Source organism: Prionailurus viverrinus, unplaced genomic scaffold (assembly GCF_022837055.1).
Source record: "Prionailurus viverrinus isolate Anna unplaced genomic scaffold, UM_Priviv_1.0 scaffold_45, whole genome shotgun sequence".
Taxonomy (NCBI): Eukaryota; Metazoa; Chordata; class Mammalia; order Carnivora; family Felidae; genus Prionailurus; species Prionailurus viverrinus.
The window spans coordinates 2011622-2038485 of record NW_025927610.1 but is presented as its reverse complement, the minus strand read 5'-3'; the positions used below and the strand labels follow the sequence as shown (position 1 = coordinate 2038485).

Genomic DNA, 26864 nt, shown 5'->3' with positions numbered 1-26864 from the left:
CATGCTTTCCAAGATTTAAGAATATTTTAGTTAACGGGCCAACCTCATTCCCAGATGATACCATTAATCAAGTTATTGTTGCATAGAGCTTCAGGCAGGCAGCGAGGATTAGAAATGGTGCTCGAGTCTCATGAAATGAGCTCCCTTTAGGCCTGTCTACTTCAGTAGGAAGGGATGTGACATTAATGCACTCATCTTTGGGGAACTAGTAACCCCACAATCCAGATACTACCTATCTCAGTTTGTGTGGAGCATCATTTGCAGGGACTGAAGCACAATGTATTTTGACAGCATGAATATCAGGAATGACCTTGACTTAGAGAATCTGGAATATTTAATGTGCTCTGTTTTTGCCTAGGGTGTTAGACTGATTGTTTTAGAAACCAGGGAATTTCTTCAGGGAAAGGAAGCATTTCTTTTCTAACTTTTGGTCAAGCGATGAAAGTATGAATTTTCTTTGTCTCTAGTTGCTAAATGATAATAGCGTTTAGGAGACTTTTTAATTCACCGAAGGTTTTTTTTTTTTTTTTAAACGTTTATTTATTTTTGAGAGAGAGAGGAAGCACGCAAGTGGGGGAGAGGCAAAGAGAGGGAGACACAGAATATGAAGCAGGCTCCAGGCTCCGAGCTGTCAGCACAGAGCCCTACATGGGGCTTGAACCTGTGAACCATGAGATCATGACCTGAGCCGAAGTTGGATGCTCAACCGACTTAGCCCCCCAGGCGCCCCTTACTGAACTTTTTAAAAAGACTTCCATCTACCAGGATTTGTACTGAGCATTGAGGAATCGAAGATAACAAGAACAGAGGTCCCACTTGTAGGGCTCATGGCTCTGCAGGTCAGAGAAGAAGCCCATGAGGCTGCACAGGTGCTCCTGCTCGCGTCTTTGGGAGGGACACGAGATGGATGCCTGTTAGGGCTGTTGGAATCATTGAGATGTTTCATGCTGCTCACCCACAGTGACTTTTATCATTTGTATCTTATAAAAATAAAGCTAACAGTTCTTGAAAATCTAACAGTTCTGTTTTAAAGTATATTTTAATTTTTCTTGGTGGATAATTTCCATTTTTATTGCTTCGTAATGCATTAGGATGAAGTAGAATCCTCATGAAAATAGTGCAGATTTTCATGACTACAACTATGGGAGATTGCCAGTACTTTTTTTTTTTTGTTATTTGTACATTATTTCAGCTTTTGAGGCCATTGACCCCAGATTTCACTGTGCTGTGAAAAAAGCCATGACATCATCTTCATTCCCAGTAAAAATCAAGGCTGCGTGTCGTTTGCCAGTGAATTGCGTTTTGAGATGTGATGTACATATTTTTTTTTTCCCTGGGAAAGGACATGTGGTTTGTGCTTTTAAACTCAGGTAGTCAGCACATTTTTAGCTATAGCTATAATCTAACTTTCAGAGTTGTTTTAAGGATTAGAAAAAAAAATAAATAAAGCATAGGGAGGGTTATGGATTGCTGAATGTGTGAAGTTTATTCTTTTTCTAAGTTCTTAGAAGTTGGTCACTTAAAGTGTTTAAGTCTACCTTTCTCTAAAAGTAGCTCTTTAGGGAAGCCAGTAGTTTTCAAGTATTATCTTTTCATTATGTGTGTTTAAAATTTCATTATGATTTTTGCTTTGGCCCATTAGTTGTTTATAAGTGTGCTTTTAAATTTTGAAATATATATGTTTATGTATACATACGTATACATATATATTTAATACACATGTAAAATTTTTTAAATTTCTATTATTGATATGTTTTCATTGGATTGTGACCAGAGAAATGGTTTGTATTTTTAATTTATTTTTGAGAGAGAGAGAGAGAGAGAGAGAGCAAGCGTGAGTGGGGGAGGGGTAGAGAGCGAGGGAGACAGAATCTTTAAAAAATTTTTTTTGTTAATGTTTATTTTTGAGAGAGAGAGACAGAGTGTGAGTGGGGAGGGACAGAGAGAGACGCAGACACAGCAGGCTCCAGGCTCTGAACTGTCAGCACAGAGCCCAACGTGGGGCTTGAACTCACAGACTACCAGATTGTGACCTGAGCCAAAGTCGGACACTTAACCAACTGAACCACCCAGATGCCCCAGGAGACACAGAATCTTAAGCGGGCACCAGGCTCTGAGCTGTCAGCATAGAGCCTGATGCGGGGCATGAACCCATGAACCGCGAGATCATGACCTGAGCCAAAATCAGAAACTCAACTGACTGAGCCACCCATGCACCCTGGAATTTGAGATTTAAAAAATTTCTATCCAGAGGTGAGGTTAATATTTATGAATGTTTTTTGTATTCTAGAGAAGAACATATATTCTTGTATGTATGTGTGTAAGTAATCTCTATACTCGATGTGGGGTTCGAACTCACTATCCCGAGATCAACACACTTCCAACTGAGCCAGCCAGGTGCCCCAAGTGTATATTCTTTAATTGTTTTTAGAGAGCAGCGAGGTGCAAAGTTCTGTATATTTCTGGAGATAAACTTGTTGATTATTCTTATTTTCTATTTACTGTTTACTGATTTTTGACTTCTTTGCCTATTAATAATCGAGCAATGTTTTAGTTCCCCATTATGATGGTAGATTTGTCAGTTTCTCTCTGAGTTCCAGCAAATTTTGCTTCATATGTCTTGAGACTATTTTATTATTATTTTTAATCTTTCTCTTGAAATGAACTTTTTATCATTATGGAGTGGCTTTTTCTGTCTCAAGTAAATGCTTTTATTTTCCATGGTCTTTTTTTGGTTTCATATTAACACAGAAACTTCAGCTTTCTTTTGGTTGGTGTTTGCCTGGAATACCTATTTTCATCCATTTACTTGCAAACTTTTATGTTCTGTGCTTATGCTTTATTGATATATTTGTTTTTGCTTTATTTTTCCTTTGGTGGATACCATAACAAATTACCTAAAACTTGGTACCTTTAAACAACAGAGATTATTGTTTTGTAGTTCTGGAGGCCAGAAGTCCAAAATGAGTACCATGGAACTGACGTCAAGGTGATGGCAAGGCTGTAACTTCTCTGGAGTTTCTTAGAGGAGAATTTGCTCCTTGCCTCTTCCAGCATATGGCTGCCGGCTTTCGTTGGCTGTGGCCGCTTTGCTCCAGTTTCTGTGTCTCTGGTTCTGGTCCCACCACCCTCTTGTCTTATAAATCTGTAGTCACATTTCCTTCTGCAGTTCTTTTTATTGGCAATTGCATTTTGGTAATCCAGGATAATCTCATCATTCCAAATCTTTAATCACATCTCCACAGTCTTTGTCATGTAAAATAACATTTACAGGCTCCTGGGATGAGAACTAATGTCTTTGGTGACCATTATTCAGCCTACCACACTAATTGTAATTTCTGTCTCTTAACTGGCATAATTTAGTACGGTTACGTTTTTCGTGATTCTGATAAATTTGTATTTTTTCTATCATTTCACATTTTGTATTCTTTTTTAATTAACCAGGCAAGCCTCGATTCTAACTTTCTATTTTCATTTTTAAATGTTTGTTTATTTTTGGGAAAGAGAGAGAAAGAGAGGGAGAATCCTAAGTAGGTGCTGCACTGTCAGCACAGAGCACCACAGGCTCCATCCCACAAACCGTGAGATCGTGACCTGAGCCACAATCAAGAGTCAGACCCCTTATTATTTTTGAGAGAGAGAGAGAGAGACAGACAGAGAGAGAGAGCATGAATGGGGAAGGGGCAAAGAGAGAGGGAGACACAGAATCTGAAGCAGGCTCCAGGCTCTGAGCAGTCAGCATAGAGCCTGATGTGGGGCTTGAACTCATGAATCATGAAATCATGACCTGAGCTGAATCCAGACGCTTAACTGACTGAGCCACCCAGACACCCCCGCCCATGGCATTTCTGATTTGTTTTCCCTTGAGATCATTTTTTCTTTTTTAGAAGTTCCTTTTCTGCAGGTCTGTAGATGGTACTGTTGTTTTTATTTATCTGAAGTGACTATTTTCACACACATTCTTAAGAGATAGTTTTGCTTGTTATACAAATCCAGATTGCCGTTTATTTCCTTTTAGCATTTTGAAGATACTCTATTCCTCCGCTTTTGTTGTTTCTGTTACAAGCTTGCCAGTGTCTAATTGTTATTCTTTTGTAGATGATCTTTTTTTTTTTTTTGCCTTTGCTATTCTATAGATTCATTACTGTATGTATAAGATATGTATTTTTCTTTATTTTGCTTGGTATTTGGGGATTTGTGTCTTTCAGTTAGGTAAAATTGTTACCCATTCTGTCCTTGGATATTATATTGATGCTTCACTATTCTTTTTGTTCTTGTTTAGTTTTTATTTCATAATCACAAACTTAAATCTAATCCAGCTAGACTTGGAGGTGGGTAAGGATAATAAGGGACCCATAGAACTGCAACAGAAGCGCAGAGATTATAGGATATTTCAAGCAGATGGGGGTGAGGGGGTGCTCTTCTGAGCTACAAGAGGAATGGTGTGGTAGTTAAGATAAAAGGTAAAACACAAGTCAAATTTATTAGATTTGTCCAGTCAGCAGTGGTGTTCTTGCTGGTCTTGCCATTTCTGGACCCAAAGTACTCCATGGCTTCTACAACACTCATGCCGTCTTTCACTTTGCTGGAGGCCATATGCTTGCCATCCAACCACTCAGTCTTGGCAGTGCAGATGAAAACTGGGAGCCGTTCATGTTGGGTCCATCATTTGCCATGGACGAGATGCCAGGACCTGTGTGCTTCAGGATGAAATTCTCATCATCAAATTTCTCCCCCTAGATGGACTGGCCACCAGTGCCATTATGTTGTGCGAAGTCACCACCCTGGCATAAAAATCCCAGAATAATCCTGTGAAAGCAGGAACCTTTATAACCAAATTCTTTATCCCCAGTGCTCAAAGCACAAAAGTTCTCTATTGTCTTTAAAACTTTGTCTGCAAACATCTTGAAGGAAATGTGGCCCAAGGGCTCATCATCCACAGTGATGTCCAAGAACACAGTGGGATTGATCATGGCTGGGCCACACGGGCAGGCTCTGGGGTGGCAGCATCTGCAGACTCTTTACTGTTATTGTCTCTGCCTGTAATTCCAGCAAATGTGTAGTGGACTGTCTCTTCTGACATAGTTTGTATCAACTTGTCTCCCCGTGCTGGTCTCTGGGGAATTTTTTCAATTCTGTCCTTTTTTTTTTTTTTTAAATGTTCATTTATTTTTGAGAGAGAGTGTGCACGAGCACAAGTGGGAGAGGGGCAGAGAGAGAGGGAGACACAGAATCTGAAGCAGGCTCCAGGTTCTGAGCTGTCAGCACAGAGCTTGAGATGGGGCTCGATACCCGTGTGAGATCATGATCTGAGCTGAAGTTGGAGGCTTAACTGACTGAGCCACCCAGGCGCCCCTCAAGTCTGTCTTTTAATTTACTAATTCCTCTTTATCTGTGTCAAAGCTGCTATTAATTCATTAGTTGATTTGTAAAGAATTTTTTTCGATATTCTATTTCTGGAAATTCTGTTTGGTTTCTTTTTCAGCTGCTCATTTTTGATAGTCTCTGAAGCTTGTCCTATTTGTGGTTATTTTTTGAACATTTTGTACATAGTTGTTCTGTGTTCTGTATTAGTATCTGAAGTCTTTGAGGGCCTAAACGTATGGTTTATTGTTTCTGATGATGGTCACTCATGGAGATTGTTTTTGGGTTTGTTGAAGTTTTGACTAAGACCTTATATTTGGTTGACTTTAGCCTGGGGAAAACCTGGGGATCCACGTTGAGGATGTTTTTCCTGCGAGGACTGCATTTACTTCTGTCATGAGCCAGGGTCACTGCCCTCCTGAGACCATTCCACTCTCTTCAGAGTCATTAGCTCATTAGCTCCTTCTTTTGTTTGCCTTCAACAATGCTCATTTTTGGTATTTGACCTTTGGTAATGCTGCCCCTTGTGAGTGATTCCCATTTGGAGTTACTAGTTTCATTCTCATGGTTTGGGGCCTTTTTTGTTTGTTTGTTTGTTTAGCCCTTGGAGGTTTCATATGTTTCTTATGTGTGAATTGCATTTGATTTTATGGAATACCTTATTGAGTGGTAGGGCCTCTCAAATAATGGCCTTATTTGATCTCCAGGTGGTAGTTACTAGTAATGGAAATAGTGGTTGTGAATGTGGAATAGTGGTTTAAAACTTAGGAAAGCATATTCAGTATGAGGTGATTGTAAAATGCACACTTTTGAGGGTTAGTGTAGCGAGATGTGTTGGCGTTCCTGGTGTAGGAGGAGCTGGCGCTAGCTTGGCCAGCATGTGAGACTTTGGTAGTAAAGTCACGACTTTGCTCAGTTTTATCATCTGTAAAGTGACTGGATGACTTTTAAATTTCCTTCTGGTGCTAAAAATGTACTCTTCTAAGGTTTTGTCTCACTGCCCTTTTTCCCCCTTTTATTAATAAGCATTGTTTAAGGTCTGTGCTCCAAGTACTGTGTTGGGAATGTCAGAAGGTGAAGTGGTATAGTAGCTCCTGCCTTCAGTAAGCGTGCAGTCTCGCTTTTGTATTAAAGATTGACAGTACAGAGCAGTGACGCCCGCTGTCAGGGAACTCTCAGCAGTGCTGAGTTCACTGATTTAATCTTAAACCAGGGAGGTAGATAATGCTATCGTTCTCATTCTACAGATGAAAAAACTACAGCTTACATAGAGAGATGAAGAAACGTGCCCAGGGATGACCAGAGCTAGTACGTGGTGGACTGAGATCGGTATCCAGGTGGTCTGGTCCTGGGGTCTGCACTCTAGTGTGAATTCAGTGGGGTTTATAAATCAGTTAGCATTGAGAGGCAGATGGAATTTTGTTGACGACCCAAGCCAGGTTCTTTCTGTACCAGTTTTATCAGATGGATTTTGGAAATACAAACAGCATAGAGTACATTGAAGTTCACTTAAATTTGTTTAGTGAAACAGATGGTTAGTTGGCTTATCTTTAGTGCCTCGCCCAGCCTTGTTTTCAGAACCACACCCATCAGTTTCAGTAAGCCACACCAGAATGTTGGTTGAGGGATGGAGTTAAAGTGAGAAATCTCAGTTAATTAGTGCTACTGTGTGTTGATACAGATAGAATACGGTAGTTTTTTAGTTAAAATATAAAAAGATAAAGTAAGATGAGTTTATAATAGGATTGACTTTTAATTAAAATAATGTGTTTTAACATTTAGTTGGTTAAACCTGATGTTCTTGAAGTTCCAAAGTGAATTTTTTGGCATATTACTTTTGTATTCCCATTAGAAACTAGATAATTAAAATAGTTCCTATTTATCGGGTATCCACTGTGTCAGACATTGTGCTAGATATTTTACATTTATTGTTTCTAATTGCCCCAACAACCTTGGGACATGTGACTTGAGGGTATTTCCTTATAGATGAGGCCACTGAGGTGCAGGTCAGGTGGTGTGGATGGGAGGAAGCGGTGGGGTGCTGTTGCCCCAGAGCTCGCCTGTGCGTCCCCTGGCCCTGTCGGGAGGGAACCACACTCACGTGTCTCTGTGGAGAGGCGATTATCGGCGATGAGATAACTGGAAAACATCATTCATGAAAATAAAGTCCAGATGGATTAAGGACACATGTTTATAATTATAGAGACTGTGGGGAAAGCACGATAGCATGTTTATCAGAGATGATTCCTGAAAACCGTCTCGGAACATTTGTGGGACTTGCGTCTGTGAAGGAATGAGGAGTGTCTCTTAAAGAGAAGAGTTCAGAGGGAGAAGTTTGCAGACCTCAGTATACAAAATATTAAAATATTCATTGAAAAATAAAATTATAGAAAGTAATAGTCTGGGGAATCAAATATGACAAAAAGTCAGTAGGTATACTGTTTTTTTTTTTTTTTAATTTGTAGGAGTAACTACATCAGGAGTTGAGAGGTAGGTGGACAAAGAAATTAATAGACCCTGTGGGAAATTGGAGACGTAAACAAACACAGGGAAGACATTCATCCTCAAGTAGAGGTCAGAGGAATGACAAAGCAGCCACTTCCGATCTACGATCTACCGGAGCGGGGAAATCTCAGTGATCCCTCTGTTTCCTTTTCAGAGTCTGTGAGTCAAAAAGGAAGTAAAACTTAAAAAAAAAAATTTTTTTTTTTACATTATTTATTTTTGAGAGACGAGAGAGAGCACAAGTGGGGGAGGGGCAGAGAGAGAAAGAGACACGGAACCTGAAGCAGGCTCCAGGCTCCCAGCTGTCAGCACAGAGCCCGACGTGGGGCTTGAACCCACAAACTGTGAGATCATGACCTGAGCTGAGGTCTGACGCTTAACTGACTGAGCCACCCAGGCGCCCCTGGAAGTAAAACTTTGTATTTAATCCTAACCCATTTGGGGGGTTTCTTTTACTGTACACTTTCCATTGTCAGGTTTACCCTTCAAGCAGTTGTTTTAGAGACACAGTTTTCTATTTCATTTGGCAACTGCATTTGAGCTCCCACCCCCAAAACTAGCAGTTTTTGAAGGGGTCACATTTTCTGGGATGTTTATTTAAAAACCTTTTTTTAAAAGAGGTTAGAGTGGGAGAGAGACAAAGCATAAGAGTCTCTTAAAAATGGAGAACAAACTGAGGGTTGATGGGGGGTGGGGGGGGTAGGTGATGGGTATTGAAGAAGGCATCTTTTGGGATGAGCACTGGGTGTTGTATGGAAACCAATTTGACAATAAATTTCATATATTAAAAAAAATTAAAAATAAAAAAACTTTTTTTTTTAAACATTTATTACTTTTTGAGAGACAGAGACATAGTGTGAACGAGAGAGGGACAGAGAAAGAGGGAGTCACAGATTCCAAAGCAGGCTCCAGGCTCCGGGCTGTCAGCACAGAGCTCCCAGGTGAACTGCGAGATCGTGACCTGAACCGAAGCCGGACATTTAACCAACTGAAACACCCAGGCACCCCTCTGGGATGTTTATTTTATTTGCCATGTTACAATTATTTTGAGAGTACTTTGCATTAAAAAAAAAATTTAATGTTTATTTGTTTGTGAGAGAGCGTGAGTAGGGGAGGAGCAGAGAAAGAGGGAGACAGCATCCGAAGCAGGCTCCAGGCTCTGAGCTGTTGGCACAAACAGCTGCTTGTGCCAACAGCTCAGAGCCTGATGTGGGGCTCAAACTCATGAACTGAGAGATCATGACCTGAGCTGAAGTCGGACACTTAACCGACTGAGCCATCCAGGTGCCCCAAGAGTGCCTTGCATTTTTACTGGCTTGTTAAAATAGGCTGTAGTTTTTCAGAAGGGTTCTGAACTGTTGTGTGGAAATAATTTTGAAGTATAGTATGCCATGCTTTTGGGACCTGAATAGAATTGCCTCCCCTAAGTAAACAGAACATTGCTATTCATTTGAAGCTTGGATCTGAACACTTTGGTGGGTTGTTTCTATTTTATATAACCACAAGAAGAACAGGCTGTGAAACCAAGGCTCAAGATTTTCCTAGACACAGTATAAAATACTTGGGAAAGAATGAATTATTTGCTCATTTCAAAGCTGGGTTGTTTAGGTTAAAAGTGCTAGTATTATTCAGGTATTAAATGAAATGGGATGAATGAAAGGGATAAACTTTGTTTTCTCCTTTGAAAAGAGCAATTGGCTTCTGCTGGGCTTAAACAGGATCTCCTATGGGGATATACTATTAATGTTCACCCTGTATCTTGCATTTCTTCTACAGTTCCAATGGCCACTTAACATGTCTGGGTAAAATCAACAGTAAGTGGTTTCCAGAATGTGACTCTTTTCGACTGTCCTCCAAGTTGTTTTTTCCCTTGAATTAAAAAGGTTTTATTTCTAAAATTTTAATCAATAGCCACATGATTTTAAGGTTTCATTCATTCATTCATTAAAGTAGGCTCTACACCCATCGTGGGGCTTGAACTCAAACCCTGAGATCAAGAGTCACGGATGTGCCCTACCAACCGAGCCAGCCAGGTGCCCATGATTTTAAGGTTTTAAAAGCACCTATGCAGGGGCGCCTGGGTGGCTCAGTCGGTTAAGCGTCCGACTTCAGCTCAGGTCACGATCTCGTGGTCCGTGAGTTCGAGCCCCGCGTCGGGCTCTGGGCTGATGGCTCAGAGCCTGTAGCCTGCTTCCGATTCTGTGTCTCACTCTGTCTCTGCCCCTCCCCCGTTCATGCTCTGTCTCTCTCTGTCTCAAAAATAAATAAACGTTAAAAAAAATAAATAAAAGCACCTATGCATATACCGATATTAAATAGTTCTTGTTTTTAGCCATTTTGTTTTCATTTTTAACCCAAAGGGGTATGCAAAGATTACAGGGTTTCCTTCAATCCCAACATATTTAGTGCTTTTTAAAATAAGGGGTTTATATTTGAGAGCTGTTGACATTCATATACGTACATAAATGATTCTAGAGAATTTTAACTCTAATTTAAAGGTTGATTTGTTCAGTATTTGTTAGTATTAAGTATGTTTTATTATATTTGAGGGTTTTGAAAACCGGCAATTTTATTAATCAAAATATTCAGTTAACTAGATCTTTCTGTTTAATAGCCACATCTGTCTACTCAGTAACTTTAGGGAGTTCCTCTGGTATTCATTCCTCTGAAAGTCTGGATCTGGCTTGGTGGGTGAGATATGAACAATGATGCCGTCTGTGACCGAGGGTCGGTGTTTTCAGGCACCAGCTGTCATGATTACACTGGCAGGTGCACGGGACTGCATCAAACAGACATCGTGTTGAGCATGTCATGTTCACTCAACAATTGTGCGAGGTGGATATTATTATTGACCCCCTTCTAACCATAAAAAAACTGAGATACAAATAGTGAGCTTGCCCAGGATACCCTCTTGGTAGTATCTGGGCTGGAGTTTGAACCCTGGCGACAGTCCTCCCTTCTTCCCATTAAGCGTCGCTGTCCTCTCCACAGTTGTGGGACCTGAGGGTTGTCCACTCACAGTCTTTCTTACCATATACTGCCTCCCTTAGAATATTGATTCCAGGCAGATTCCAGGTGGAGAACAGAGCTGTGGGATCACACAGAGCTAGCCGAGCAAACAGCCTGTTCTTATTTCAGCCAACAGATACTAGGGGTTGTGGAGTGAAGGAGCGGATGACAGAACCTCTGTCTAGCCATGTTGGCCTCTGTCACTGTTGTGTACTTGTCACAGCTGCAGTGATATTTTGTGCACGCCGTTTGAATAACTTGAAGTGTTGCCCGTGTCTTACATACTGCTCTTAAGATCATTTTTATGACTAAATACTTCTCCATCCTACTCCTCTGTAACTATTAAACTCTTCCCCCTGATACCGATTAATGTACTTTTTGGGGGAAACATTCTCATGCTAGTGTTGTTAGACGGTCCTTCCTAATGTGTTTAACTAGGTTGCAGAGTGGGTTTTTTCTTCCTCATCACATCTGTATAGAATTTTGTATACTTACACGTGTCTGGCCAACCTGTGCCTCCTATCTTGCTCGGCTGGATCTTATGCAGTGTTTATGAGCCTCACTGTATTACCATGCACACTTAGTTGTGAGGTCTGGAATTCTTTCTTATTTTCCGGCCTCTGGGAGTTACACTTGCTTGAATCTTCAAATCTAGTCAGCTAGAGACACATAGAGCTCCTGGCCTTGCTTTGTATACCGACTTTGGGAATTGACGTAATTCTTGGAAATGTAAAACCCAGGCACCTCAAAACACAAAACCCAATTTGATATACAGATTGTCCACTTGCTGTCCTTGTGAGTGGCAGGCGGAGATTTGGAGCCTGTTTAGTTAGCTGCTTGCGTCCCAGGAGTCTCTTGAGTCATATGTCAGTTGTGATTAAATGAAGCAAGGTGATGGCTTTTCTTACAGTCAAATGCTCTAGCATCCAAATGCTTATATTAGCATTACCAGTCCAGAATGTTAGATTGGACATGTCTGTCTGTCTGTCTCTCCCCCTATATTTATGTGTATAAAGTGTGAGTCTGTAATATAGGAGTAAACGGTGCAGATGAGCCTCTTGCCCTATTGGGTTTATATTCTAATAGCGAGATAGGAATACTAATTTCTGACAGTGATACTAATAACGAACATTTGAATACTTCCCATGTGTCAGATACTTGTTTCCAAGCATTTTACATGCATTGAGGTGGTACTGTTGTTAAGCCTTATTATTTCACATGTGGGAAGTGAGGCCGAAGAAGTTAAGAAATTTTCCCAAGCATACAGAGTCGGTAAGTGGCTGAGCTGGAATTTGAACTCAAGCAGTCTGGCTCCAGAGTCTGTGCTCTGAAAGTGGTGATGAGTGCATTGAAGGCAAAGAAAACCCAGGGTGATTTGAGAGAGGTGGGAGTAGGGGCTACTCTAGGGTGGGCAGGGAAACTAATCTCAAAATTTATAGGTGAAATTTGACCCAAAACTTGCTCCTAAAATAAGGAGTAAGACACTCAGCGAAGCTGGAATAAGTTTGTTGTGGGCAGAGAGAAGGTAAGTGTAAAGCTGTCAGGCAGGAAGGGGTTGGGTGTGTTTGTGGACACAAGAGAGGCTAACGTATCTGGGACATCACGGCGGAGAGATGGCTAGGGCCCAACCTTGGAGGGTCCCTGCCGGCTCTGGTCAGGATTTCAGACTTTATTCCAGGGGCTGTGGGAAGCCATTGGTGGGTATTAAGCAGGGGCAGGACATGGTTTGATTATATTTTTATGAAGAACAAGTTACAGGAGTTTGAGGGTAGAAGCAGGGAGACAAGACTAGGGGAAGATTAAGAGTCCTGTTTGGGACACGTTAAGGTTGAGTGGACCTTTTCGTGTCTTTGTTTGCTTATTTACCAGAATGTAAATGAAATATTTTAATGCTTAAAGAAAATGATGAGAAACAGACTTTGTTTTATCCCCAGGCAAATGCCGGTCCTCATTCCTGGCCTTGGCTCTGGCTGTCCCTGTGCCTGGAGTGTCTGGATGCCCTCACCATTATGGTGAGGGTGATGTCACCTTCTCCAGAGTCCTCTTCCGCCCTCCTCCTTAATGTTGGACCTGCTCCCCACCTCCTTGTCCTCTCGGCCCCCTCCCGTAGCACTTCTCCCCTTCGAATGCACCATGCCACTTACTCATCGTGCCAACTGCCTGGCCCCTCTGCCAGAGTCTGTCACTTCTGTCTGCGGGCTAAGTGCAGAGCCTTTTCAAGTTGGGATTGTCCCCTCCACTGCAGTAATGTCTTGTCTATTGAAATGGCACCATTTTGCAAAGTAAAAACTGATGAAGGTATGCAGTTTGAGGCATAATTTTCCTTTGTCTGAATTTGGTTTTGACCTCTTTTTGGTTTATGGTTATTAAGGCTTTTCGTAATTTCCCCTTTCAGATATCAGCCAGAATTTTTAAAGACTTCAGAGGTTTTTGGATGTTAACATAGTGATAGTGATAATGAGAAATAAATTATGTGTGTACACGTGTGTCCTAGGTGAGTCCAGTAATCATAGCTGCTTGTTAATGTGCGTGCCCTGTCTGCCAAACACTGCTAAATGCTCTCCAGACAGCATTTCGGATTCTTACAATATCCCTCAAGGTTTCCGTCACCACATCCAGTTTATAGATGAGGAAACTGAGTCCCAGAGAGAAGTTAAAGCAGCTTGTCCAGGATTACACAATTCGTAACTCTCACTTGGCCTTGATTGACTCTAGACATACACTAGGCTGCTGCTCTCTGCCAGTGATTCCCTGTGTGCCGAGTCTTCTACTTTTCTGATCCTCAGGTTTCCTGCTTTTAAAATGAAGGGGTCAGGGGCACCTGGGTGGCTCAGTTGGTTGACTGAGGTCAGGTCATGATCTCACGGTTCGTGAGTTTGAGCCCCGCGTCGGGCTCTGTGCTGACAGCTCGGAGCCTGGAGCCTGCTTCAGATTCTGTGTCTCCCTCTGTCTCTCTGCCCCTCCCCCCATTCATGCTCGGTTTCCCTCTGTCTCTCAAAAATGAATAAACAAAAAAAAAATTTATAAAACAAAGGGGTCAGAGTTAAGGGGTCTACTGCAGAGACCTTTACAACATTGAGTCAGAAAGGCTGTAAGGTCCTCATGTCTGCTGTGCTGCCTACTAACTCCTCAGGTTAACACACTTAAGGATGACCTCCTGTGCCCCAGACAGCAGGGCGAGATGCTGTTAGACCACGAAAATTCATAAAGCCTGGTCTGTCTCTCCCCATTAGCAAGCTGGACCATGTCCCCTAATAGCTACAGACTTCAAGGCCAGTGCGATTAGTGGCCTGTTCTTTAGCGCTAAGCCTTGTCTGTCATTCTCTAACACTGAAGAGCATTTTATTTGCTTCCTTAGAGAAGGAAGTGACCTTTGGTACTTGTAGGGCAGGAACTCCAGTGCGTTTGGCAAGATGGAAGTCATGGCTGCAAACTAGAGCCAATATGGGTTTAAACAAATACTCCCGTTTTAATCAGCCGCTACTGATGTAAAGAAATATTGGGTTATAAATGATTCTGATATGAACAGAATCATTTTGGAGGAGAGGCTGGGAGGGGCTCGTTTAACCTTCCACATTATCAACTCTTGCAGTCTCCGCTTAGGATGAGACAGTCTCTTAGCACCTACATTTTGTCACCTGTAAAATCAGGAAAGGGCCACCCTACTAAAACATCTAACAATATATATTAAACTGTAAGCTGTAAACAAATGTTTGGTATCATCGTGCTGCTGGAAATACAATGTACTGTGTATTCTGTTCATTTTATACCTTCAGTGATGCTTATTATTTATGTTCGTCATGGTGTTATGTCTTAAAATTTTTCTTTTTTTAATTATACTTTATCAAAAAAATTGTTTTAAATGTTTATTTTTGAAAGCAAGAGATAGAGTGCAAGGTGGGGGAGGGCGGGCAGAGAGGGAGACACAGAATCCGAAGCAGGCTCCAGGCCCCGAGCTGTCAGCACAGAGCCTGATGTGGGGCTCGAACCCACAAACCATGAGATCATGACCTGAGCCGAAGTCAGACGCTTAACTGACTGAGCCATCCAGATGCCCCTATAAATTACACTTCAAAAAAAAAAATCTATCTATATCTATATCTATATCTATATCTATATCTATATCTATATCTATATCTATATATCTATATATTTATATATCTATATATCTATATATCTATATATATATGAGCAGTAAAGACTCTCCTGGCCATCTCTGTCCTCCATCTATCCAGATCCTTCTCACTTCTCACAAGAAAACCACCATTTTAAGTTTCTTGTATATTCTTCTTTCATTTCTTTATGCAAATACAAGCAAGTATAGGTATTTTTCTTACCCCTCCTCTCCCTCATGAAAAGCCACCACACATATATCATTCTTTGTATTTTGCTTTTTGCACCTGACAGTATATCCTTATTTCTGTGAGAACTAGACCATCAAAAAACTTGTATGCTTATAAGCATAGCATAAAAGGGTTTTCGTTCTCCGTCAGCAGGCATAGTTACTTTTCAGAGAATATACTTTTGGCAGAATTTTACTTAGGCTTATGCTTGTGATTTTAAGTACTTCCTGACCAGCTCCAAAGAGAAAAACCTGGCCCTGTTTTCAGAAGTCCCACAGTTAATAAAGGAGCCTGCAGCTCGACCTTCGCGTGTGTGGAATATGCATTTCTTAGTGCACTTGGCAACGTGCCCTCCGTCTTTTAGCCCTGGTTGACTATCTTCAAAGCTTCTGTTTAGCATTTGTCTTCCACAGGAACCAGTTACTTCACAAATAGGAACATTTAGTGACTGACCATTACATTCCGAAAACACTGTTTGTTTTTGTGGTCAGTATTTTTAATCTTCTGTATGACCCTGCCAGACTTCCTCACCTTCTCCCTCCCCCCAGAAAAAGAAACAGAAATCCAGCTCAGACCCTTACTTTGTAAGCCACTCTCATAGAATGAAATCCAGGAAGAGTCTTGTTTCAGTAAAACAGTAAATTTTGGAAGAGTCCGTGGCTTCAGTAAAAATATAGTGAAAACTAAAAATAGTAATTGAAGGACAGTAATGGGACCGTGAAGGAGCAAAAATAGAGAAAGTCGTTGGCACTATCGGAGGATGAAGTTGAGTTATGCCCTTGATTATTTATGGTGGTTCAGGGCATGTGGCTTAGAATGTGTGATCAGTAGAGTAATGGCAATGGAGACTGTCCCGTGGAGTGGGGGTTATTTGTTGAATTGTGAGGTACCATATGTAAAGTTTTTTCTCCCAGATTCCTCTCTTGAAATCTGAATTGCAGTTTCCTTTGTGGAACTTTTTTTCTTTTCTTTCTTTCTTTTTTTTTTAATTAAAAAATTTTAAACATTTGTTTATTTTTGAGAGACAGAGTGTGAGCAGGGGAGGAACAGGGAGGAAGACACAGAATCCGAAGCAGGCTCCAGGCTCCCAGCTGTCAGCACAGAGCCTGATGCGGGGCTCGAACCCACGAACTGTGAGATCGTGACCTGAGCCGAAGTCGGAAGCTCAACCCACTGAGCCACCCAGGCATGCCATGTGGAATTTTTTCTTGAAAAACATTTGTTTGGGGCGCCTAGCTGGCTCAGTGGGTGGAACTTAGAACTCTTGGTCTTGGGGTTCTGAGTTTGAGCCCCATGTTGGGGATAGAGATTACTCAAAAAATAGAATCTTAAAAAAAAAAAAGAAAAGCCCTTGTTTGAGAGTAAACTGATCAATATGAGCTCATGTGCCATCTGAAAGTGCTGGATGTCACTTTATAATTTTTCTGGACGAAAGGAAATTTTGTGAAATCAGCAATGGAGGATGACTTTGTATTTCTTCACCGTCCATGCACTTAACCGATCTTCAGGTCTGTTCTGTGCTAAATGGTGGGGAGAGAGTGCCCTGCTTTCCTGCTCCTGGCCAGTGTTCCACTTTCGACTTCTTGTACAGCAGTTGAGGGATGAGCTTGGCGTTTGGAGCGAGTGGTCTTGGGTCCGTGGCCTGACTTGGCCCTTTATTCATCTTGAGGCCTCAGGAACTTGAAACTCAGAGTCCGTTTTCCACCTGCAAATGGGTTGTTAAGTGGACAGAGCTGGGTGGGAGCTTGGTGCGCTGCAGGGGCCTTTGGCACACTGCCATAAAGTTCCTGCGCTGGGCTCTCTCCTGCGTCCCTTGCATTTCCTAGTTGTATTCTCCTCAGCTGGATTGAGAGCAATTAGGTGTGGAGTTTGAGAGTCCTAGAAATGGTAATTATTTCTCTGTAGCATTTTCTCATTTTTTCCCCCAAGGTGCTCTAGGCTGCACTGTCTCATTTGATTCATTACGTTAGGGAGATATTTCTACTTTTGGATGAAGACTTGGTCCTTGTTGAAGTTCTGCAGTGGAAGTAGTGGGACTGACCACTGGGGTCTGACCCAGGGGCTTGTCCACCGCCTCGCACTAACCCCTGGACTGGAGGGTCCTGTCGTCAGCACATGTGGACAGGCTCCAAACTGTAGTCTTATTTCCAAATTCTTGCTTTTCCATTTATGGCTATGCACCCTTAAACAAGCAACTCGACTCTGTGATAGTACACCATAGGGTTGATTAAAAAACCGTAGTTAGGGGCGCCCGGGCGGCTCAGTCGGTTAAGTGTCTGACTCTTGATTTTGGCAGGTCATGATCTCACAGTGGTGGGATTGAGCCCCTCGTCGAGCTCCGTGCTGAGCATGGGGCCTGCTTAAGATTCTCTGCCCCTCTTCCCTGCTAGCACCCTCCCCTCCCCCGCAAATGAATAAACATTAAAAAAGAGAGAAACCTTTAAAAAAAAAACAGTTAAAAGAACAACAGCAGGTATATGACTGAATGCAAAAACTAAACTGTGGAAGATTTAGGCTGGGGACTTGTTAATTAACCATTCATCCTAAGGGAGAGAGGACATAAGAGGACCCACCCAGGTTATCATGTCCTGATTAAAAGGAGCATAAGTGTGGGCCACGAGGCTGGGAAGCATTGTTTTGATTCAGTTTGACTTTTTATTTTTTCTTTCTTTTCTAATTGGATCTGTGCTGGGACAACATACGGGTGGGGAGGTTAGTGTGTGGTGTTGTTAGGAGCAGGCGCTTTGGAGCCAGGCAGCTGGAGTTCAGATGCTACCCCTCGTGTTGGCTGCTTCACTGCTTTGTGCCTCAGTTATCTTATCTGTGGGAAAACATGAGTTAATGCGTATACAACTGAGTTTTAAATCAGCACTTAACCATATAGTAAGCAGCGATTATTTTAAAGGGGACTTTGGAGCAGTTTCATCGGCAAGGGAACATCCGGAGACACAGGAATAGAAATGATCCGATCAGAGTAATTAAAGGCTTGTACTTAGCTTTGAGGCCCCAAGCAGGGCAGGACACTCAGCCTGAACCTGTGAAGAAGAATCTTACACAGAAGGTGGGTGTTTGCCCTCGAGGGGAGGTGGAGAAAGAGGCTGGTACTGTGAGCAGTGAGGGCTTCTAACTGATTCTGGTTGTGTTCTGTTTGATTTGGGAGAGGGCTCCAATGTTGGACTCCCTCCTGCCAGTCGGTATTAGGGACTCCTCTTTTGACTGGCATAGCACCCCTTCCAGACTTGTAGGTTTCTAAGAACTTATCATGAATTTTTGGCCATGGTTTTTGTGTCTCTTCTGCTTTCCCAGCCCAGGCGCTGGACAGGGTGTGGACTATCCATGCAGCACTGTCCCAGCCCTTTGTCTGAGCTTAGCCATCAGTGTCCGCTCCTCCTGTTTAAAAGCTTGTCACTCTTTGGGCGTGCCTGGGTGGCTCAGTTGGTTAAGCAACCGGCTCCCGGTTTCAGCTCAGGTCACAGCCTCTTGGTTCATGAGTTTGAGCCTTGAGTTAGGCTCTGTGCTGACAATGCAGAGCCTGCTTGGGATTCTCTCTCTCTTTCCCTTTCTCTCTGCCCCTCCCCCTGCTCGATCTCTCTCTCTCTCTCTCTCTCTCTCTTTCAAAATAAATAAATAAACTTAAAAAAAAAATGCTGTCACTTTTTCCAGCAAAGACTACACATTTTTTTAAAGCTTTTTTCCCCTATGGATTTATTGAAATATAATTGACAACATTGTAATACATTTATTTTTTAAAGTTTTTTTTTTTTTGAGAGAGTGAGAGAGTGCACACAAGTTGGGGAGGGCAGAGAGACAGAGGGAGAGGGAGAATCCCAAGCAGGCTCCGCACTGTTAGCGCCCCCCGACCTGGGGGATCAAACTCATGAACCTCGAGATCATGACCTGAGCTGAAGTCAAGAGTTGGACGCTTAACTGACTGAGCCACCCAGGTGCCCCTCAAAACTGTGATATATTTAAAGTGTACAGCGTGATGACTTGATATGTGTAAACACTGTGAAATGATTCTCACAATCAGATTCACATCTCCGTCACTTCTCACAGCTACGTGTTTTGTTCTTGTTTTGTTGGGGGGCGATTCTGCCACCTGTTCCATTGAGTGTGTCCTGATGATGCAGTTTCATTCTGGGCACAAACCTCACAGAGCCCTTCCCGAGAAGTTAGGGTGTCTCTTGCAGCAGATACTCTACTGCAAGAACAAACAGGGTCTCTCTTGAGTCCCTACTGTATGCGAAACACTCTCCCAGGGCTTGTTTACAAAAGTGAACTAGAGATTGAGTGTCTCTGTTCTTTATGGGCCCACAGACTGGTGATGGAGCAAGCACTCATACAGATAATTTGGTCCTGTTTGAAAGTGGCCGAACAGAGGTGAGTGTAAAGTTCCTTGGAGCCCTGGAGGCCAAGTGCCAAGCTCAGAGGCTTGGGAACACTTCACAGAGCAGGATATATTTGAGTTGGATCCTGACAGTGAGTGGGGCTGGAAGGTTTGGAAGAGAGAACAGTTCAGGTAGGTCACTAAAGGCTCCTTCAGCACCTTCCTGCGGGGTGCCAGGCATGACGCGTGAGAGCGGGGGTGGTTGACCGCTCGCTCACTGTGCTGTCTCTGCTGCTGTCTTTAAAGCTCAGTAGATACCCGTCCACCAGGTGACTGCTACCTGCCCCGAGCCTCCTGGAAGCAACTCCTTAGCTCTAAATGCATCTCTTCTGTGAAGCTTTCCAGACAGCCCTCTGTATCGGTTTCTTGGGGCTGCCGTCACAAAGTACCATTGCCTGGGTGACTCAAACAACAGAAATTCATTGTGTCTCAGTTCTGGAGGCCAAAAATGCAAGATCAAGGTGTCGGTAGGGTTGGTTCCTTCTGAGGCCATGAAGATGAATCTGTTCCAGGCTTTTCCACTAGCTGCTGGTGACTTTCTGGCAGTCTTTGCTGTTCCTTGGCTTGTAGATGCGTCACCTCAGCTGACCCCTACCTTCCTCACACGGCGTTCTTCCTATATTCGAGTCTGTATCTAAATGTCCTCTTTTCATAAGGACACCAGTCATATTGAATTAGGGATCCATACTATTTCACGGTGACCTCGTCTTACCTAATTACATCTACAGTGACCCTAATTTCCAAAAAAATGAAAAAACAATGAATTTTGCGGGGAAACAGTTCCACCCCTAACACCGTCGCCGCTCTTTTTACCTCCCACCGTTGGGCACTTCTCCCTCGCTGATACGTAAGTAGGTTTCTGTCATGGCACCAAGAGTGTTTGATTGCATTTATTTGTCTCTCATCTACTCATTTTCTAACTTTTTATCTCTGGTGCCTCACACATAATGGGGAAAGTAGCTGTAGTGGAGATCTGTTAAGCACTAGCAGATAACAGAAATAAAGGGAGATACTGCAGAGGTCACTGCTTTTCTTGTTCTCCTGTTGACAGTTCCAAAGGCTGTCTGGAGTTAGGTGTCAGATGGCCAAGGACACCTGCAGAAAGTACCACTTTTGTCACCACGTGAGCATTTTTGATACCTCCTGGTTTATTTTCCATGGAGAAGTTCATTATCACCTGGCAGTCATGGTTCCTGAGAAATGTTTTAAGAATAATTAGGAACCGACGTGACCTTCTAGCACACGCTTTATCCCGAGAATTTTGTTAATGGCCACCTTCTTGTTTCAGCCTTTGGTTTGAGTGTTCTGCCTTTAGGGATTCAGAGATAAATTCAGTGAATGGTCAGACTAGGTAGCCGTTAGCGAAATGTCTGTGCCGGAAGGGAGATGCCAAGAAGTAACTGAATCTGCCCACAAGCTTTAGAATGATCTCATAGCTATTTTAGAGAAGCAAAAATCTGTCTGGTTTCTGATCTAAGGTTTAGTTATATATCAAGATGGATCATTCTGGGCTAGAATACCTTTGGTAAGAAAGAATATTCCAGGGCATACTTTGTCATTTCCATATCAGTAAATAATGTATGAGGCAGAGTGGTGTCTTATGGGACATTAGACAAGGGGTGTTAATCTTAAAATGTCTTTTCATCCCAGTATCAGTGATATCCGTGTGAAAGAACTTGCTGAAATGTGTTCATCTGAAGGCAGGCAGGGACCAGCTTATGTAAGGGGTTTTGAGACGTGCTTTATTCTAAGAGGAAGGAAAATTATGGAGCCTTTCGGACCATACAGAATATATAGTGAATCCTGCTTTATCCTTCATCCAGCTTCGACAGTTACCGGCTCATGGCCAGTCTTACCTGTTTTGTGTAAGCCTTACTCTTCCTCCCTCCCACCCCCAGAGAAGCTTTAGGCGAATTCCAGATGCCATGTTATTTCATCCATAAGTATTTCTGTGTGTGTGTCTTATATAGCTAATATAACCAGAATAAGATCATACCTAAAAATTTTAACAATAATTTCTTCATGCCATCCAAGACTGGTTGATGTTCAGACGTCTTATTGTTTCATATGTCATTTTTAGATTTAGATCAGGATTCAGCTAAAGACCTATTGTTAGCCATCAGGTTTTAAGCAGGAGAGTGAGTGCTATGATCAGACATGTTTAAACTCCTTGGTTTCGCTGGGGGAATGGGTTGGTGTGGGGATTATTGGGAGACAGGAAGTGGAGAAACTAATTAGGAGGTAGTTGCGTGTCCAGGAGTGTGTGTCCAGGAGTGACATGGGCAGGGGGTGGGTGCGAGATGTCACGTGGGCAAGCCAAGCTTGGTAGTCAAGGCTCATCCAGACCTTTGGGTTCTGTTGAGTGCATTTGTGTATTTGAATGGATTGTTCCCAGAGATTTCGGTGATTTTAAGTATCAACATACTAAATTTAGTGAAATCTTAACATTTTTACACAGGTAAAATTAGAGCACCTTTGTAGAATATTGAGATGGAGAAATGCTGATCCATTCTTGTCTTTTATCAATTTATTCAGCTTTAGTACAGCTCATGTGCTACTGTGTCATCTTGTCTGTGTAATCATAATTACAGTATTGATAATATTATAGAATAGAATAGAAAAATTATAGTTTTTCACTTATATGGTATAATCTCTTATGTATGCTATGCCAAAGAATCTATAATTTCGTAATACTGTATCGAGCAGATTTTAATATTTATGTTATGACCATTCATGTACTGTTAGACATTAACAACTAGTGAGCATGTTACTACCTTTTAAATTATTTTAAAATACTCTAATGTTGCCAGAAATTTTTTTGCATCTGTATTTCCCCATTTCTTTTTTAAAAATTTGGATTAAGTAATAACTTAGTTTTAGAGATCTTCCTAGAAAAATTTGCTGTCTTAACATGCTCCTAAAAACTAAGCTCATGAAACTTGAGTGCACAACTGACAAAAACTAAATATAGCTTTGTGCTTTAAAAATGGAATTATGTTTGTTCTTGATTAGTAGGCTCAGAATATGTATACTTTGGTTTTGATTTAAATTTATAGACTTCCTTATTGAAGGAAGGGAACACATGCATATCTAGTCTGCACTCTGCGTCTTATCCCATTCACATGGCAATTTGTAATAAAAAGAGAGCAATCTCTGCCTTATCTTTAACAAGTGTTTGAGAGATTCTGTGAGTCAGCTCTGGGAACCAAGAACCAGCGATGGTTGCCTCTAAAATGTTGCCTGTGTCCTTATTAATTGGTGAAAATGTCTTCCAATTGGGACTCAGTAATAGAGAAGTAACAATACTGCATATTCTTCTTCTTCCTCTTTTATCCTTGATATAGAACCTTTGTTTCATTGGCTCAGAATGTTCAGCTTCATTTACATCTAATGAAGAAACATTAGACAACCATTATTTTATTCTTTGCATCATTATTTTAGAACAAACTAGGTTAAAGTAAACAGATTAAACTAAAATTTTATGAGATATGTTTAGAGAAGAGTAAGTTTTAAAGACTACATTCAGGTCCTGGGTTTATTTATTCTGTGTGGACTTTTAGTCCCTGATTGTTTTTATACCTCGTCTTTGAGTCCTTGAAATGTGTCACTTTAAGCATATATTATTTCTGTCCTATCTTTAGGTTTCAGAAGAACAATATTTAAATTGATCTCTATTAAAAAAAAAAAAAAAAGGTTTTCTCCAACTGATTCTTTGGCTGTTGATACCATAAGATATTTTTTTATATAAACTTTTCTTTAAAGCCTTGCTATTCAGGGGCACCTGGGTGGCTCAGTCGGTTAAGCGTCTGACTTCGGCTCAGGTTGTGATCTCATAATTCGTGGGTTTGAGCCCCACGTCAGGCTTTGTGCTGACAGCTCAGAGTCTGCAGCCTGCTTCTGATTCTGTGTCTCCCTCTCTCTCTCTGCCCCTACCCCACTCACGCTCTGTCTCTCAAAAATAAATAAATGTTTAAGAAAAAAAAAAAAAAAAAGCCTTGCTATTCACATTGCAGTCCAAAGTCAGTGGCATTGGTCTGACTTACGAGACATGTAGCAATGTAGCATCTCAGGCCATTGATTTCATTCCTTCTCATCCCTTTGGGGACCTTCTCCCCCCCACTGCTGCCTCTGTCCCCTCCCACTGTCATCCTCATTATTTACAGTATGGCTTGCAGGTTAAGAACAAAAGCTCTGCAGCAGATGACCTGCACTTTGAATCCCAGCCCTGCGCCTTCTCTGTTGAGTAGCTGAGTTCCCTCGTCTGTGAAGTGAGGATAACAGTGATGTGTCAACAAATAGGGAAGGGCGCCTGCCTGGCTAGGTCGGTGGAGCTTGTGACTCTTGATCTTGGGGCTGTAAGTTCAAGCCCCATGTTGGGCATAGAGATGACTTAAAAATAGAATCTTTAAAATAAAAAATAAAAAAAAAACCAAACACAACCACAGAACCAAATAGGGAAGTTGAGAGGATCACGTACAAGTGAAAACCAAGTGTCTGGAATACACCCTCTCCTTCCCCTGAGCACCATTATTTCAGTAACAAGCTGTCCTGGGACTTTGCAGCTTAAAATAATTATCTTATTATCCATAGCTCATGATTTTGTGGATCAAGAATTTAGGCCCTTTCAGCTGCTCAGTTCTTGTGCTCTTTGGGGTATCCACTGAGGTCACTTGATAATTCTCAAGTTTTTTTATTGTTATTTTAATTATTACATTGTAAGAGTTCTTTATATATTCTGGATGCAAATCTCTTCCCAGATACATGATTTTCAAATATTTTCTCCCATTCTGTGGGCTCTCTTTTTACTCTCTTATGTGTCCTTTGAAACACAAACATTTTTAAGTTTGTGGAAGTCCAATCCATCTTTTTTTCTTTTTGTTGCTTGTCCTTTCAGTGCCATAAAACTTTGCCTAACCTGATGTCTCATGGATTTACTCTTGTGTTTTCTTCTAGGAATGTTATAGATTTTGCTGTTACATTTACGTCTGTGTTCCATTTGGGATGAATTTTGTGTGTAGTGTGTAAGGAAGGGGCACCGATTACATTTCAGTTGCTAATTTAATCAACTTGGAAATCTCTACCTTGCTTATCCCGTGTGGCTTGAGGAGCTGTTGTCCACTCACGATTCAAATTCTGCCTGTGGCCCCTGAGTCTGTTTCTCACCCTGTCTCTGTTTCCTTTCCTTCTTGTTCTTAATTCATTCAAAAACTTTTATTTATATACAGCTCTATGTTGGGAACTATTCTAGGTGCTGGTTCTGCCCCTTGTTCTCACATTGTGTTCTGCTAGCCAGTGTCCCCTTCTCTCCGGCTTTAACTGCTGTCCTGGTGCTGATGACTTGTGAATCAGTGCCTCCTCTCTCAGTTTGTGACTCCAGCTTCCCCAAGGTGAGGACAGTGTCTGATTAATTTTTGTGCCTAGCACAATGGCTAGACATAATAGGTGCTCAGTAAATACTGCATATATGTAGTTGAAGCTGTCATTCAGTGTCTTATACGAACAATAGTAATTAAACTAGTTGATTAGTAAAGGGTGTTGTCTAGAGATTTAGTAGTTAAAGAATATAATTTAGTATTTGAACATCATTTCAGATAAAAAGATTGGGATTAAAAAGTGTAAATAAGTAGCTACAATAACAGATTTTTAAATTTGAGTCATTTGGGCATCTTTTAGGTTAGTCACAAATTAGGGCACATTGACATTTTCAGGACCTGCCGTTCTTTGAACTGAAAAGGTGATGTTGATGAGGAGTATTTCCCATTTGCATGAATCAAGATGTGTGAGCAGCCTCTTATTGATGGGTTTGGAAAATCCTTTGCAAAATCAGTACTGACATAATCTTGGAAAAATACCATAAATCAGATTTCTCCAGAAATGAACTCTGCTGTTGGTAGGTCCTGTCTGGGTGGGACAACATCATGACTTAAACCGTCTTGTCACAGTTGAATATCGAGTTCTTTTTCACTTTGACAGAGGACTTAATAGCTTTGTGAGATTGTTCTGTTGTGTGTGAGGAACAATGGCAAGGACAGACGCCCTTGGCCTTGGGTTGGTAGAAGGGGCGGGAGGTGGCTGATGCACCGTGTGCCTCAGGCCACAAAGAAGCCTCACACGCCGTGGCTCTGACTCCATTGGTCACAGCCCTGTCACGCTGGAGGCTGGGTTTGTCAGGCTGGCTGCTGGCTGTGAAATGCTATTGGACGTTGACTCCAACACAACGCTGTCTGTGTGTTGATTCTGTAGGAGCCGAGAAAGACTGTACGATGAACGGTGACACGCGGGCTGCGGTGGTGACCTCGCCACCCCCGACCACAGCGCCTCACAAGGAGAGGTACTTCGACAGGGTGGATGAGAACAACCCGGAGTACTTGCGAGAGAGGAACATGGCACCGGACCTTCGCCAGGACTTCAATATGATGGAGCAGAAAAAGAGGGTGTCTATGATCCTGCAGAGTCCCGTAAGAGAAGCCTTCTCTCTGAACCAGTGCACTCCTCCTCCTCCTCCTCTTTTTCCTCCTCCTCTTTCTCCTCCTCCTCTTTCTCCTTCTCCTCGTTCTCCTCCTCCTTGTTCTCCTCCTCTTCCTCCTCCTCTACCTCCTCCTCCTCCTCCTCCTCCTCCTCCTCCTCCCCTGATGCGTCTGCTCTTAGCTGTGTTGTGTGTGTCCGGGTCCATGTGTTTTCACACAGGAAATCAGTGCCTCGCATGTACGTGCAAGGCTTTTGAAAGAATTTTGTCTAGTTCACGTTATCAGTCAAAATAAATGAGGACTCTTCAGTGTCCTCAAGGAGGGGAGGTGCTTTCCTTCTCTTTTTCACTCTCTTACTACTTCTCCAGAGAGTCTGTTTATTTCAGGACCCTTTAAAAAGGGCCCTTTCCTCCAGACCTAGCTTAGCGCCGGGCACTTACTGGGCCTTACCCTGCGCCTGATCATTGATTGGGTTTCCCTTCAGTTACGTCAGCACTGAGAGTGGGAAGCGCGCCCAACTCTGCGTCTTGTGCTTGCGTCTCCACGTAAAGTAGTTCTGTCTTATTGTTTCCTCATGTTGATGCTGCTGCCCTTGTATATGCTTTATTCCTTTTTATCCTTCTCATCTTGTTTGATGCCCTTAATACTTTGAGGTATCATTTGGCAGGTAGTCATTGAATTTTTTTTAATGTTGATTGTCGCAGCAGCATACAGCTGTTCAAGGAACCTAAGGAGTTAGCGGTAAACAGGACAAATAAGGTCTCAGATTCTAACAGATTCTATTTGTTT

The 26864-nt window shown here is 42.1% G+C and overlaps 1 protein-coding gene and 1 pseudogene across 6 annotated transcripts in view; one reads left to right on the top strand and one right to left on the bottom strand.

Annotated features, from left to right (window-relative positions):
* ADD1 (adducin 1) overlaps window positions 1-26864 on the top strand; it is an 87400-nt gene that overhangs the window by 15600 nt on the left and 44936 nt on the right. For 5 of the 6 annotated variants that reach the window (XM_047847188.1, XM_047847191.1, XM_047847186.1 and 2 more), the window contains exon 2: window positions 25852-26066. In XM_047847188.1, coding sequence (XP_047703144.1) covers window positions 25872-26066 — 195 coding nt within the window. In that variant the 5' untranslated portion in view covers window positions 25852-25871. Of the gene's footprint in view, window positions 1-7829; window positions 7855-25851; window positions 26067-26864 lie in introns of all 6 variants that reach the window. The other variant, XM_047847187.1, reaches the window with a different exon arrangement.
* On the bottom strand, window positions 4429-4973 carry LOC125159234 (peptidyl-prolyl cis-trans isomerase A-like; annotated as a pseudogene).